The sequence below is a fragment of the Lepidochelys olivacea genome (genome assembly GCF_965140295.1).
Source record: "Lepidochelys olivacea isolate rLepOli2 genome assembly, chromosome: 14".
Taxonomy (NCBI): Eukaryota; Metazoa; Chordata; order Testudines; family Cheloniidae; genus Lepidochelys; species Lepidochelys olivacea.
Window position 1 is genome coordinate 19,826,767 of NC_140424.1, and position 14,144 is coordinate 19,840,910.

The 14,144-nt window shown below is 36.9% G+C and overlaps 1 protein-coding gene across 4 annotated transcripts in view; it reads left to right on the top strand.

Annotated features, from left to right (window-relative positions):
• Positions 1-14,144, top strand: part of TBCD (tubulin folding cofactor D) — a 259,864-nt gene that overhangs the window by 149,524 nt on the left and 96,196 nt on the right. For all 4 annotated transcript variants that reach the window (XM_084646626.1, XM_084646625.1, XM_084646628.1 and 1 more), the window contains exons 20-23: positions 2,206-2,279; positions 3,122-3,239; positions 5,220-5,280; positions 7,625-7,647. In XM_084646626.1, the coding sequence (XP_084502752.1) occupies positions 2,206-2,279; positions 3,122-3,239; positions 5,220-5,280; positions 7,625-7,647 (276 nt within the window). The remainder of the gene's footprint in view (positions 1-2,205; positions 2,280-3,121; positions 3,240-5,219; positions 5,281-7,624; positions 7,648-14,144) is intronic.

The following is a 14,144-nucleotide window of genomic DNA, read 5'->3' on the forward strand; positions in this document are numbered from 1 at the left end:
TTAATACATTACGTAGTATATCTGAGTGTAAACATCATCGCCATATAATTATTGTTAATTAAGTAGACTTAATATGTGAAGATAAATGTAGTTATATTCGCTGTTGCATGAAGATTGAAATGTGTATGTATAACACAGATGTGATGAAACAGTACTATAAACTATTTTTATTGCTCATGATGATGTTCCTGGCAGATATGGGATGAGCCCTGAAGTGCTACCATCCATATTTGTTTTGCTTTTCCTCTCCCTTTGTCTCTTTCAGCAGTAAGTTTTTATTCATGTAGCCAAGAGCTAACTGCAGGCTGCCTGGTTTGGGCCACTAGTGTTTGGGAAATGCCATATTCCATAACATTGAGTGGTGTCTTTATTTGTGGTGTGGAAATACAGTCATACACTGTAGCTATGCTTTTTTACATGACAACTCTCAACTGGATTGGATATTTGAATTAACTATCAGAAACATTTTTTAATGGTAATTTACCTCCAGGAATTCTAAACAGGGTTCTCCTTAAAATCTCTCATTTTGTCATGGAGAAATGAAGGGGAAAAACAAAGCACCCATTCATTTCTTTGTGAGACTTATTGTCTTAGTCACGGTTTTGTTTAAGTTCACATTGTTTAAATGTTTGTTCATACATGTGTCTGTGTAGGACTCTCAGAATTCACAAGTTTGTCCTTTCTGTTGTAATTTCACTATGTTGTAAGTGTTGCAGAATCAAGAAATGTTAGAAGTAGACTAATAAGAAACTTCTGTTAGATAATTGTGAGGATGTATTTTAAGGCTTGAACTTTCAGAAAAGCCTAAGGATTTTCAATTGGAGTTGGGCACGTTACTCTTCTTGGCTCCTTTTGAAATACCAGTGTAAATCAATTCTGAGGAGTAAACTAATTGATTAATTTCCATGTAAAGTAGTATTTTTAAAAGTAGGTTGCACAAAATATGTTGACTGTTATGGAACCTTTGATCTTGGAACCAATGGATGATTTGTTTAGTTAAGATTTCTGATATTTGACCTATTATGTTTAAAAAAAAACAAACGTAGGTGTTCATTCTTCTAGAATGATTGCACAAAATAGTCTGCTAAATGTTATTTTGCAAATAGAATGACACGCATAAGTGAAGCCATAATAGTTTGTACATGTCTGGTATACGTTGGATTTCCTTTGGCTTCCAGAAACTTCCCCCTTAGCATTCATCAACTTGTAATAATTATTGGTATTGCTCGATGTGGTGAAAATGTATATTTGATTATATACATGTTACACAGAGCTTTTGTGATTAATCTTATTGAGTTTGTGAGCTGTTAGATATACGTATTTTAAAATGAGTCTAAGCTTATTTACTAGGTTTTTCAATATTCTTTCTTTTTTAAAAAAGAAATAAAAACCAACACCACTTGAAGTAAGAATGAGGTACCTGTAAACTTAAATTTAAAAAGCTGTAACTATGGTCTAGCTGCTCTGGGACCACAATTATCCGTTTCTTTTGCTAGACCATGACAAAAAGCATCTGCAGCAACAAATTTTTTTCCTTTTTTCTTTCTGATTTCCTTACACTTAAGAAAAAAATAATTTAGCCAGTATTCTTTATAAAAGGTAGTTTGACTCTCCCTGAATTAAGAGTAGTAATCAGCAAGGGAGAATAACAATGTTAAAAATGAAGGTAAAACATTTCTCATTATCTATGGAAGGCACCTGTGGATTTCCTTAACATGGTTTCTCAGAGCATGTTTGTGTCTTACATAATTGTGTAGCTTATAGTTTAGTCAACATTTCTATCCTTTTGTGCCCTCTGAGGGTCTTTTAGTGTGTGTGGGCTAGCATGGGATACAGTATTTACTGAAGAGAGTCCTAATATATATAATTCAAACAATATATATGAAGCTGATTAATTTTTCATTCCTCCATTTAATAACAGAAATGCATTTCTTCACTGGAAAAATGTTAAATGCTCTCACACACAAAAAGATAGAGGAAGCTTGAGGTACTGAAATAGCCCTGAAACAAGGGTGTACTACTAGGCCTGTATGGAGCCTGTTGAATTCAGCAGGATTCTGTGCTGTGCAGGGGTCGGTCTGTGCAGATCTGATTGCAGGACGGGGTCATAATATGTAACTGCTTTTGTTATGAAGAGCAGCAGTCAATAACTGATATTACAGTGATTTATGGAAGCTGAACAAAAACTTTCTTTAATCTCCACAGTGTTATTCGAGAACTGTCAACCAAGGCTCTACATAACCTCACTCCACAGGTCCCTGAGTATATGACAAATGTGGGTGAGTAGCAATATATCTGTGTTTTAGGTAGCACCCCATATCAAGTGTTTCTGGGCACCTAGCAAAAACATACCAACAAACAAGACTTAAACAAAATACAAGTTAATATGGCTTAATAAGAGATTAAGCAAGGTTTTTCCCACAGTGGTGCTGTAATTTTGATGGCGTTAAAACTTTCTTTTTATGAATTGCAGTGAGATTTATGAATTTGGGGAGGGGAAAAGGCAGCAGAATTTTCAAGTTCAGCTTTAAGCCACTCCAAAATGTAAAGTGACTAATGTTTTTAAACCAACATTCTAAAGCAACTGAAGAACCACTTTATGCATAAACTAAAAAAATCAAGAAATGTCTGAGAGCATCTTGAAACCCAAAGATATCTCGACTAGCACATGTAACAGCTAGTAAGCTACAGATTTGTGTAAATCTTTCCAACATGTGTGGTTAGGGTAGATAAAATGAAATACAATGCATTTAATATGTGGCTAATAGAGAACTAAAGGAAGTATTTGCTCATAGTGTGTCTTTGGGTGGGGAACCATTTTTGTTACACCAAACTGAAAAATCTAACTGTGGAAATGGAAATTCTTCGTATATTTTGATAACACAGGCGAATCTTATTCCCATTTTTAAAAATGATTTTCAGATTTAGGGATCTAAAAGTGATTTTCAGATTTAGGGATTTGAAAATATTTTTGCTCTGTATCTCTCTAAGATACAGTTCTTGCTCTATATCTCTCTAAGATGACTTCTAGAAATGATTTTTCCACATTAATTTCTAGACGGAAGTGTTTACATGTAGTAATATAATATGTAATTATTATTTTTTATTTCATTTCTTGCAGTTTTGCCAAGACTGCTACCATTAGCAGTGGGCACAGATTTACACACTCGGCATGGGGCCATTCTTGCCTGTGCTGAGATCACCCATGCACTGTACAAACTAGCAGCAGAGAATAATAGGTATAAAGACAACATTATGTAAACTATTATGTTTCTTTCTCATGTATAATTTTTCAGAAACCTCTCCAGTATAATTATGAAAATCTCCATCTTCGAGAACTTCTCTTCTGTTGTGATTTTTGTTTGTTTTCATCAGTGCTGCCAAGCCTTCATGCTTTACTTGGTGAGGTTATATACCTCTGATCTAAATCCATGAGTAATCATAAAAGTGAGACCACCTGTTGTCATTCTCAAGCAAGAATAGAGAAAAAAGAAAAGGAGTACTTGTGGCACCTTAGAGATTAACCAATTTATTTGAGCATAAGCTTTTGTGAGCTACAGCTCACTTCATCGGATGCATACTGTGGAAAGTGTAGAAGATCTTTTTATACATACAAAGCATGAAAAAATACCTCCCCCACCCCACTCTCCTGCTGGTAATAGCTTATCTAAAGTGATCACTCTCCTTATAATGTATATGATAATCAAGTTGGGCCATTTCCAGCACAAATCCAGATTTTCTCCCCCTTACAATCTCCTTTAGATAAGCTATTACCAGCAGGAGAGTGGGTTTGTGTGTGTATGTGGGGGGGAGAAAACCTGGATTTGTACTGGAAATGGCCCAACTTGATTATCATACACAATGTAAGGAGAGTGATCACTTTAGATAAGCTATTACCAGCAGGAGAATGGGGTGGGGGGAGGTATTTTTTCATGCTTTGTGTGTATAAAAAATCTTCTACACTTTCCACAGTATGCATCCGATGAAGTGAGCTGTAGCTCACAAAAGCTTATGCTCAGATAAATTGGTTAGTCTCTAAGGTGCCACAAGTACTCCTTTTCTTTTTGTGAATACAGACTATCACGGCTGTTACTCTGAAAAGAATAGAGAAGACATTGTCACAAGTGTGGGTTAACCACAACAGTTTGCCAGACTACTACTGAGTGAAGCATCTTTCCTTCTTCGCTGTGAGACAATCCCTCATATTGCTATTTGGGTTGGATTGATGTAATTTTTCACTTACTTAATTTTGGCCCAGAAATGCAGTTTATAGATATTAAATTTAGCATATGTATCCAGCATGATTGCCATAAATTAGTTGGTGGAGTTACTGACTCTCTCTTCAACCTTCACTGGAATGGGTGTTATGTACAACTGTGCAAAATGATTGTAAAACACTACCAAATTGTAATTTGCCACTCACTCACACTAGTAGTAGCATTTTAAATTTACTCTGTTCTGATAGGTATAAATAATTATACAGGATTCAAGGTAGTGGATAGTGCAGCCTTTGAATGTAAATCTGAATAAAAGTAAAGAAACAAAATTCTGTAAAATTCTTCAGATGTTTATTAATCAAATGCATTTACAGAATTTTGTTTTAGTTTTAGTCTCATTTCTTCCAAAGCTCTGACATCCAACCTAACTCTTGTATCCCAGGGGAGCTGAACTTAGGCAGGGGAACAAGAGGTAAGTAGGTAGTAAATAGGTCTGCTTTTTTGACTCCTGAAGTTGTTCAGATGCACTGTTACGAAAAGTACTTGTGCATGTCAGCAGTATAACAATGACACTTAATGTAATTATTTTATTAAAGTAATGATTGTACATAGAAGCTAAGTATGTTTTGTAATAAAAAAAAACTTGGAAAAGTAGAAAATTGGAAACTTTTTGAGTTTTGGAAATTTGGAATTTGGAAAAGTGTTAGAATTATGTCATTATGTATAGCCATATTCTGTTACAAAAATGTTATTGTATAATTCTGCAGAAATAATATATCTGAGTGCTCGTCAGAAAATAGGCTGTTTGTATGTTTCCTAAACCCGTTTAATGAACATTAATGAATGTTACACATTTGTTCCGAGAATCACTTAGTCATAAACTTTTAAGTTTTTTCTGTCACTTTAAAAGTGCAACATATATCTGTTGATGCAGGGCTCTTTCTGAATGTAAATTCAAGAAATTGCCATGTTTGGACTTAAAATCTTTTTATAACATTGCAGATCAGTTACGAATTATTTCAATGAAAAATCGTTGGAGGGACTTAAGCAGATCCATTGGGAGGTTTGTGCCAAGTATAAATAGCGTTGGAATCTTAAATGTGTTGTTTCATTTTTATACAAAGGATGTTGAAAGGTGTTTTTTTCCTTTTAAAAAATTCCCCCAAATCCTGCAAATGTTTCGCGTCCTCCCGACATCCTTTTCTTCTGCCTTTGCTCTCTCACTGCTGAGTGTGTCTGGTGGGAATCCTGTGATCATGCTGACTGACTTCTCTACAAATTTGTTCTCTCCACTTTGACATCTGCCGTCTTCCTAGTTAAGCAACTCTACTTCTTTATCCTAATTGAATCCCTTGAAATCTCAGTGGCCATTTCACCACGTTTGATTCCCTCCTTGCACCCTGGTGCCCTCCTGCCTCCACTTCTCTCTCTGCACAGATTCTCACTTCTTCAAGAAAAATATCTGCAAAATACCACAAATGAACTTCTCCCTTCCCTCTCACCTCTTGCCCTTCCTCTCCAACTCTTCTTCTTCTCTCTTGTTTCTCATTTGCTCTCCTCCTCAACCTCCTCCATTTACTCCAGTGATCCTATCCAATCTCCTCACCTCCCTTGCAAACCACTCTCATCCCCTTTCTTGCCCTTCTCTTTAATCTCTCACTCTCTAGTCATTCTTTCCCCTCACAACACAAGCATGCTTTAGTCTCTCCCATCTTATGGACAACCCAACTGTGACCCCATTTGACTCTGCAACTATTGCCCCATCTTCCTTTTTCCTTAAGTTCACTGAATGAGTTCTTTTCCTCCACTTCCTCCCTAGACCCTCTCCAAATCTGGTTTCTGTCCCTTGCATTTAATTAAAATGGCTATTACCAAAGTCTCTAATGACTTATTCTTCTTTAACCTGTCAGCTGCTTTGACATAATCAACCATGCTCTTCTTCTTGAAATCTTGTCCTTCCTTGCTTCTGGGATGCACTTTTTTCCTGGTTCTTCTCTTACCTCTCTAATTACTCCTCCAGCATCTTCTTCAGAGGATCCTCCTCATCTTCTCTCCAACTCTCTGTGAGAGTTCCACAGGGCACTGCCCTGTGGTCTACTTCTCTTCTCTTGCTACACCTTGTCTTTGGGTTATCTCCTTTGCAAATACATTACACAAATACAGCTATCATCCACAGGACAACTCACAGTTCTACATCTATTCTGGACCTGTCTTTTTATTTCAGACTAAAATCTTGGCCTGACTTTTTGACATCTCATGGATGTCCAGCCATTAGCTCAAGCTAAGCGTGGCTAAAACAGATCTCCTAATCTTCACTGCAAGCCCTCCCCCACCCTCCTTTTTTGATCTTCATCATAGGCCTCTCTCTAGATCCTCACATCCAAGCTGTGTCTAAATCTTGTAGATTCTTTCTGCGTAACATCTCTAGGATATGGCCTTTCCTGTCCATCCACACAGCTTTAATGTAATCCAGGCTCTCATCATTTTACAACATTCTCTTCCCTGGCCTTGACAAATGTAATTTGTTGCACTCATATCCATTCAAAATGCTCCTGCAAAAATCACTTTCCTAGCTCATCGCTTTCACCCTCTCTTTTCATCACTCCTCTTGCTACCCTTTCTCCATTGCATCACATGTAAGATGCTTGTTTTTACTTTAAGGACATTTCACAGCCTAATTACATGCTATTTATCATCTCTCATATGTTTTGAGGTGTCAACTCCTACCTCCGATCAGCTAATGCGACCAGCCTTCATTGACTGCATATTAAATTTTCAAACAAACACCTTTGTACTTCCTTGCATGCTGCCCCTCATGCATAGGAATTACTGCCCATAAACATCCATGAAGCCACCTCATTGTCCTCCTGATCCCTCCTTAAAACTCTCCTTTGCTGTGATGCCTACAAAAAACTTGGCAGTGGTTATGAGTGTGATGAGACCACAGCCTGTCATGCTGTTTAGTATTGTTTTCTTGTGCACTCCTGTCTGTTTCCACTTGTCCCTTGTAAGCTCTTTGGAGCAGAGTTTTTTTTTCTGTGTTCTTTCAAACTCTGCACTGTGGAGTCCTTATTTAAAAGGACCAAATTTTTGAAAGTAAATGTTTAAAAAAAGTGCATCTAGCTGCCAGTATAAATGCAGAAGCAAACAGATTGTGGAATGATGGGTAATAATGAACTATATTTGTTTGGCTTGAGTATGAATTCTGACGGGATTTCTAAAGTTTATATTTTTTTGAAAATTAGTTCTGTGAAAGAAGAATATTGGTTTTTTATCAAATGATGCCTTTGAATTCCCAAGTCCTAAAGAAACACTTTTGTTATATAATACGTATTATACAAGAATCACATTAGGCTGGGGGGAAAAGGCTTAATTTATAAATCAAACGTTCATCTGTTTTATTACAGCTTTGCAGTCGTCAGTTGTACAGGTAAGAAATTTGAAACCAAAACCATTGTTTTTCATTGTGGCAATTAATATTGTTTAGACCCAATAAATATTTGAAATTCAGCTTTTTAAAGTTGGTTACATCTAATATACCTTAGAACCTCAATTCACTGGAGGGAAAACTCAAATTCTTTTTGACTCTGCCTGTACCTAGGACTTTGTTCTAAAACAGTGTTGTTGAACTGGAATTGGGATTGTTGATGCATGTTATGGGGTCAATCCTAATTAAAAGGTGGTGAGAACTGCATTTGATGCTATATTGTAAATAGGATTGGGACAGACAGAGCTAAAGAGAGAGGGGAAAACACTCCAAATAAAGCAGCATATTTGCTAGTCCACAATTTCAGTAATTTGTAGTTTTCTTCCTCATTACTATGCCTGAGCTCTGCATTCCTGAACTTAGTCGAGAGAAGTGATTTGTAATCTCTCCTTATCCTACAAAGTGCTAAAATGGCCAAAAGGTTGCCTTGTAGTCAAAGGTATATTTTTAATTTCTGCATCCTTTTGTAATTGATTGTCAGCAGTGCTACAAGCAGTTTAATTCTGTTTTTCAATTCTTGGGCCAGATGGAGGCTTTTTTGAATTTTCTTCCTTTTCATTCACTTCTTATTCAGGAAAGCCTCTAGTAAGTAAAGGGTAATTTGCGTGAGAATTTGGGTAAAAAGTGAGTTAACACTGAAATCAGACTTCAAGTTTTGGCCCTTTGATCTAAGGGAATCAAGATCCAAATAAACAACCTGTGTTTCGTAAAACTGCAGTGTATGTTCTTGATATTTATCTAGTTGAGCTCTTTGAACATGGAGTATCTGACTTTGAGGTCTGGTCTACACTGTGTGTGTGTGGGGGGGGCAGGAATCAATCTCAGTTATGCAACTTCAGCTACATGAATAACGTAGCTGAAGACCACGTACTTAGATGTCTGACACTATCCTGTCGATTTCGCCTGCGCCTCTCGCCCTGGTGGAGTACCAGAGTCCACAGGAGAGCACTTGGCGGTCGCGATAAATCAACACCCGCTGGATCAGTCGCTGCCCATCGATCCAGCGGGTAATGTAGACAAGCTCTGAGATGCTGTATTGTCTTTGTTGGTGCATTTGTAGCATAAAATTGAATATCTATGACAGTAACATTACTTAAAATGTTTCCCATTCCATGAAAACGCATTAGGATTTGTCAAAGTTTCAAGATACTAAAATTTGCTTTTTAAAGGTTGTATTTGTTGATTTGAGCTAGCTTCTACTAGTTCATGGCTTAATGTGCCTTAGTTTATAACACTGGTGCTACGTGTTAGCAGTGACTTTGTGGGTGGCTATTTTGGCTGTTATAAATTCTTTAATGCCAGGGTGGAGCTGGGGTATTATTTTGTTTTTGTCACAAAGTGCACATCTTGCACTTACTGGTGTTATAAGATGCCTACTAGTGTTTTCATCACAGATAGGCTTCTAGAATTGATTCTCTGTCAAGTAGCATACTTGATTAACCATAATTTGCCCTAAGCAATAGTTGTATAAAAGACAAAAATGCATAATTTAAAGCACATTTTAAAAATATTATTGTTACGGGTAACAAAATTCTTTAAAATTGCCTAAGAAAAATAAACCTTTGGTTCAGGTTCCAGAAGCAAACCTGCAATTTGACTTAGGTATTACTAGGCAAGCACTTGGTGGAACAAGTTGAACTTGTTTGATGATGAGTAATTACTGCACATAATGCTTTCCATTTGAGAAATAACTCCCTGGAATCTTCAGGGTATAACAAGACCCAGTAAGAATATTGAAAATTAAATTGCTTCACCTGAGTGAATTTTATTTCCATCTTTCTGGTTCTTAAATTAAACTACCTCAAAAGATTTTTTTTTAATGTATTCATGAATGTCATAAATGTATATTTAATACTGGCCAAAAGTGAAACTATAATTAAGTGTTTAGTTTTTCTGATGCTGATGAATTTTAACATGTCGAATAAGCTAGTTTCACAATAAAACTGCAAAGGCCTGCCAGAAAATGAAGTTGAGGTAAAGTGTAAAGAGTTGCATGTTTAAAAAGTGGTCATTAACAAGTTTTAATAGCTGTAAAGTGCATTATAAGAGGCTATGAGCTTGCTAGTCAGCTATATCTCACGGTCTTTTCATACACCTAATATCTCCTGTCTAGGATTTAGTAAAAGTCCCAATGCTGTAAATGGGGCATTGGTTTACCTAGTATTACATGTAAATTAGCCTTTTATTAATTTATTTGAGCATAAGCTTTCGTGAGCTACAGCTCACTTCATCGGATGCGTACTGTGGAAAGTACAGAAGATCTTTTTATACACACAAAGCATGAAAAAATGGGTGCTTACCACTACAAAAGGTTTTCTCTCCCCCCTCCCCACTCTCCTGGTGGTAATAGCTTATCTAAAGTGATCATTCTCCTTACAATGTGTATGTTAATCAAGTTGGGCCATTTCCAGCAAAAATCCAGGTGTGTCCCCCCTCCCTCCCCACAAACCCATTCTCCTGTTGGTAAGTCTCTAAGGTGCCACAAGTACTCCTTTTCTTTTTGCGAATACAGACTAACACGGCTGTTATTCTGAAACTTTTTATTAATGATTACCATTAGTAAGACTGACCTAATTATGAACTGTGGACTTAGGTTATGCCTGAAAAAATTATAGGGCAGATCATGTTTTTTTTAATATGCAAACAAGATTTTGCATTGTCTCAGAAATTGAGATATTATGTAATACATTTGCTGTAATCAGATCTTTGTTTTTATATGCTGTTAAGCCAGATCTCCCTGCCCTCAGTTTCATTAATCATTTTTTTCATACGTTAGTTCCTCCCTTACCTCCTACTTAAATGCTTTTGTAGATTTACTATTGTGTCATGAAAAAGTTAAAGTAAGTCTACACAAATTCAGTATTTGCCTACATTCTCCTTTCCTTTAGACATGGTATTGATTAATTCTGTCCAAAAGCTTTCTTAAGAGTGCTGGTTGGCTGAAGAATTTTCATGTATGTTTTTAGTTAAGCATATGATACGGTGAGCTTGGTTTTGATTTCAATCTAATGTAAATCAGGAGTAATTCGAGGGAAAGCTAATGAAGTTACATCAGTGTGAGCTGATCATCAGGTCCAGTATACCTTTTTTGTGTGTGTATGATATTTTGTAGTTTTGGAAAAATTGACATACCCATACCTACTTTAAGCATTACCTAGTGCAAACAAAAGCTTCCAACTTGACACATGTGGAGAGTTATGTCTTAAGATATCTCATGTGGGAAAAGAGGCCAATATCCCAGCCTAATTATATTTGAAGCATTTTAAATCCAATCTGTATGGTGTTCACCATGAAACAAGTATGGGTGATATCTTTTCTTGTTAGCTGGGACATTATCGTAATGCACTTGAGGCATTGTAGTAGCATTCATTATCAAAGAAGCTTTGAATAAAGTTACATTTTCAATAGTGATCCTTTTCTTTAAATGGCAGCGTCTTGCATATGATTGTTGAGACTCTTGAGGAGATATCAGGTTGAAGAGCAATTCTGAACATTTAACTTGTACCTCATTTCTTGACTCCAGTTCTGAAGTTGATATAGGTCTTGCCATAAAGACTGGGGTAACATGGTCATTTAGAGATGAGTAGAGCATTGATACAAGCTGAAATGCGGTGCCTCTTCCAGATACTTGTCTCTGGCTTTTATACTACTAACTGTGGATTTATTAGGCCTTCAAGGTTTCAGTCAGTGCTGAATATGCCATGATGTATAGTGTTAATCATAGAATTATAGAAATGTAGGGCTGGAAGGGACCTTGAGAGGTTACCATGTCCAGCCCCCTGCACTTAGGCAGGACCAGGTAAACCTAGACCATCTCTGACAGGTGTTTGTCCAACCTGTTCTTAAAAACCTCCAATGGTGGGGATTCCACAAGCTCCCTTGGAAGGGAGAATTTAACTACCTTTAGAGTTAGAAAGATTTTCCTAATAGCTAACCTAAATTTCCCTTGCTGAAAATTAAGCCCATTACTATTTGTCCAACCTTCGGTGGACATATTTGAAGACTGTTACTAGGTTCTTCCTCAGTCGTCTTTTTTCAAGACTAGACATGCCCAGTTTTTTAATCTTTTCTCCTAGCTCAGGTTTTCTAAACCTTTCATAATTTTTGTTGTTCTCCTCTGGACTCTCTCCAGTTTGTCCACATCTTTCCTAAAGTGTGGCACCCAGAATTGTATATGGTACTGCAATGGAGACTTCATCAGTGCCGAATAGAACAGAAAAATTACTTCCCAGGCCTTACATATGACATTCTTGTTAATCCAGTCCAGAATACTAGCTTTTTTGCAACTGCATCATATTGTTGACACACATTCAATATTTCATCCACTATAACCGCCAGATCCTTTTCAACAGCACTACCACCTAGCCAGTTATTCCCCATTTTGTATTTGTGCATTTGATTTTTCCCTTCCTAAATTAAGTACTTTGCACTTATCGTTATTTAATTTCGTCTTGTTGATTTCAGACCAGTTGTTTGATAGTCAGGGCCGTTTTGAATTCTAATCCTGTCCTCCAGAGTATTTGCAACTGCTCTCAGCTTGGTGTCCATATGTATATTTTACCAGCATATTCACCACTACATTATTCAAGTAATTGGGACCCTACTAGATATGTTCTCCCAGTTTGACAGCAAACCATTGATAATTACTCTTCAAGTACAGCCTTTCAACCACTTGTGCACCCACCTTACAGTAATTTCATCTAACACACATTTCCTTAGTTTTCTTATGAGAATGTCACATGGGTTGTGTCAAGTCTTACAGAAATCAAGATATATCATGTCTACTGCTTCCCCGTTTCTGCTAGGCCAGTATCTCTGTCAAAGAAGGAAATTAGGTTAGTTTGGCATGATTTGTTCTTGAGAAATCCATGTTGGTTATTCCTTACAACCCTATTATCCTTTAGAGGCTTACAGATTCATTGTTGAATAATTTGTTCCAGTATCTTTCCGGGTATTGAAGTTAGGCTCACTGGTCTATAATTCTCTTTGTTCCTCTTTGTTCCCTTTTTTAAAAGATAGGTACTATGTTTGACTTTTCTCCAGTCCTTTGGAGCCTTACCTGTCTTCCATAAGTTCTTGAAGATAATTGATAATGGTTCTGAGATTGCCTCAACTAGTTCCTTAAGCACCCTAGGATGAATTTCATTATCTATATATAATTTAACCTGTTCTTTCCCTATTTTGGCTTTCATTTCTTCCCCCTTGTTTATATTAATTGTGTTGAGTATCTGGCCACCCTTAACCTTTTTAGTGAAGAGCAACTCCCAGATCCATGAGTCATTTGTTGCCACATACTGCATATTGTTTTGCTTTGATCTCATTGCTTTGAATTCAGAGACTGTCTGTGTGTTGTAGATGGCTATACACATAAGAAGGTATTTCATATCTGTAATATGGTAATCATGGAACTTTGAGTTTAGACTGTCGTGTTCTGTGTTGGGATTGTTCCTTATGTGTTAACTAATGTGTTCAGCTGCTGTGGCAGCATCCTTATGCCACAAAATGTGATGACTTGCCTAACTTTTAAGAACTGGCTGATCAAGCAGAGCTGTTTTGCAATGAGTTGAAATATAAGTATGTATCATGGCCCTGATTACTGGTGTGACACAATTTCCAAATAAAGTGTTCCAAATCCCACCCTTTTTTCCCCTAACAAACCTCCTAGACATGGGTCAAGTGTTGCAAAAGCTTTGTGCTTGCAATGAAAAGTCTAGGATATTTCAACTTTTTTGAGAGGGTAAGACAGCCTGCAGGTATCAGCAAGTACCAGGCTAAGGATAATAGGCTTGCCTCATTGTTAACAGCCTCAAAGGTCTTTGAAATCCCAGTAGTTTCAGGGCAAGCATGTCTCTTGGCATGCATCCCAGTGAAAGACTCTGAGGCATATAAACTTAGTGGGAGACAAATTCCAGTCTTGTGAAAAGATTGCTCTTTCAATTCCCACAAATCCAAATAATTTTCAAATAATTTTACACCCAGCAACACTGGTTCTTCCAGGAATTCATGTTAACAACAGTATCTTGGGGAGGACATTCATAATACTGTGGCAACCTTTAGAAATTTGGTGTCCTACAATTGCCTTTTGTTTAAACTGATATTCAGATGGCGGTGATGTATTTTATATCAACAAGCAAAGTGTTTTATATCAGCCTTCAAGTTTTGAAATAGGGTAATGTCTAATGAGACTTCAGTGGTTGCTAGAAGGAAGACTGATTGTAAATAGTTTTAGTAGCTATGAAAGATAAGTCCCTCTACAAGCATGTAGATCAGCTTGTGCTCAGCTTCTTCGTGTTCAGGAAAACCTATTTTTTTGTCAGATATCTGAAAAGGAGGCAAAAAGTGAGGACTCCACATCATTTTCAAAATTACCAGTGACTTCAGTAGGGTCAGGATTTCACCCATAGCCTTGTGTCTACAGGAAAAAAAAAAGTTTTTTCTGT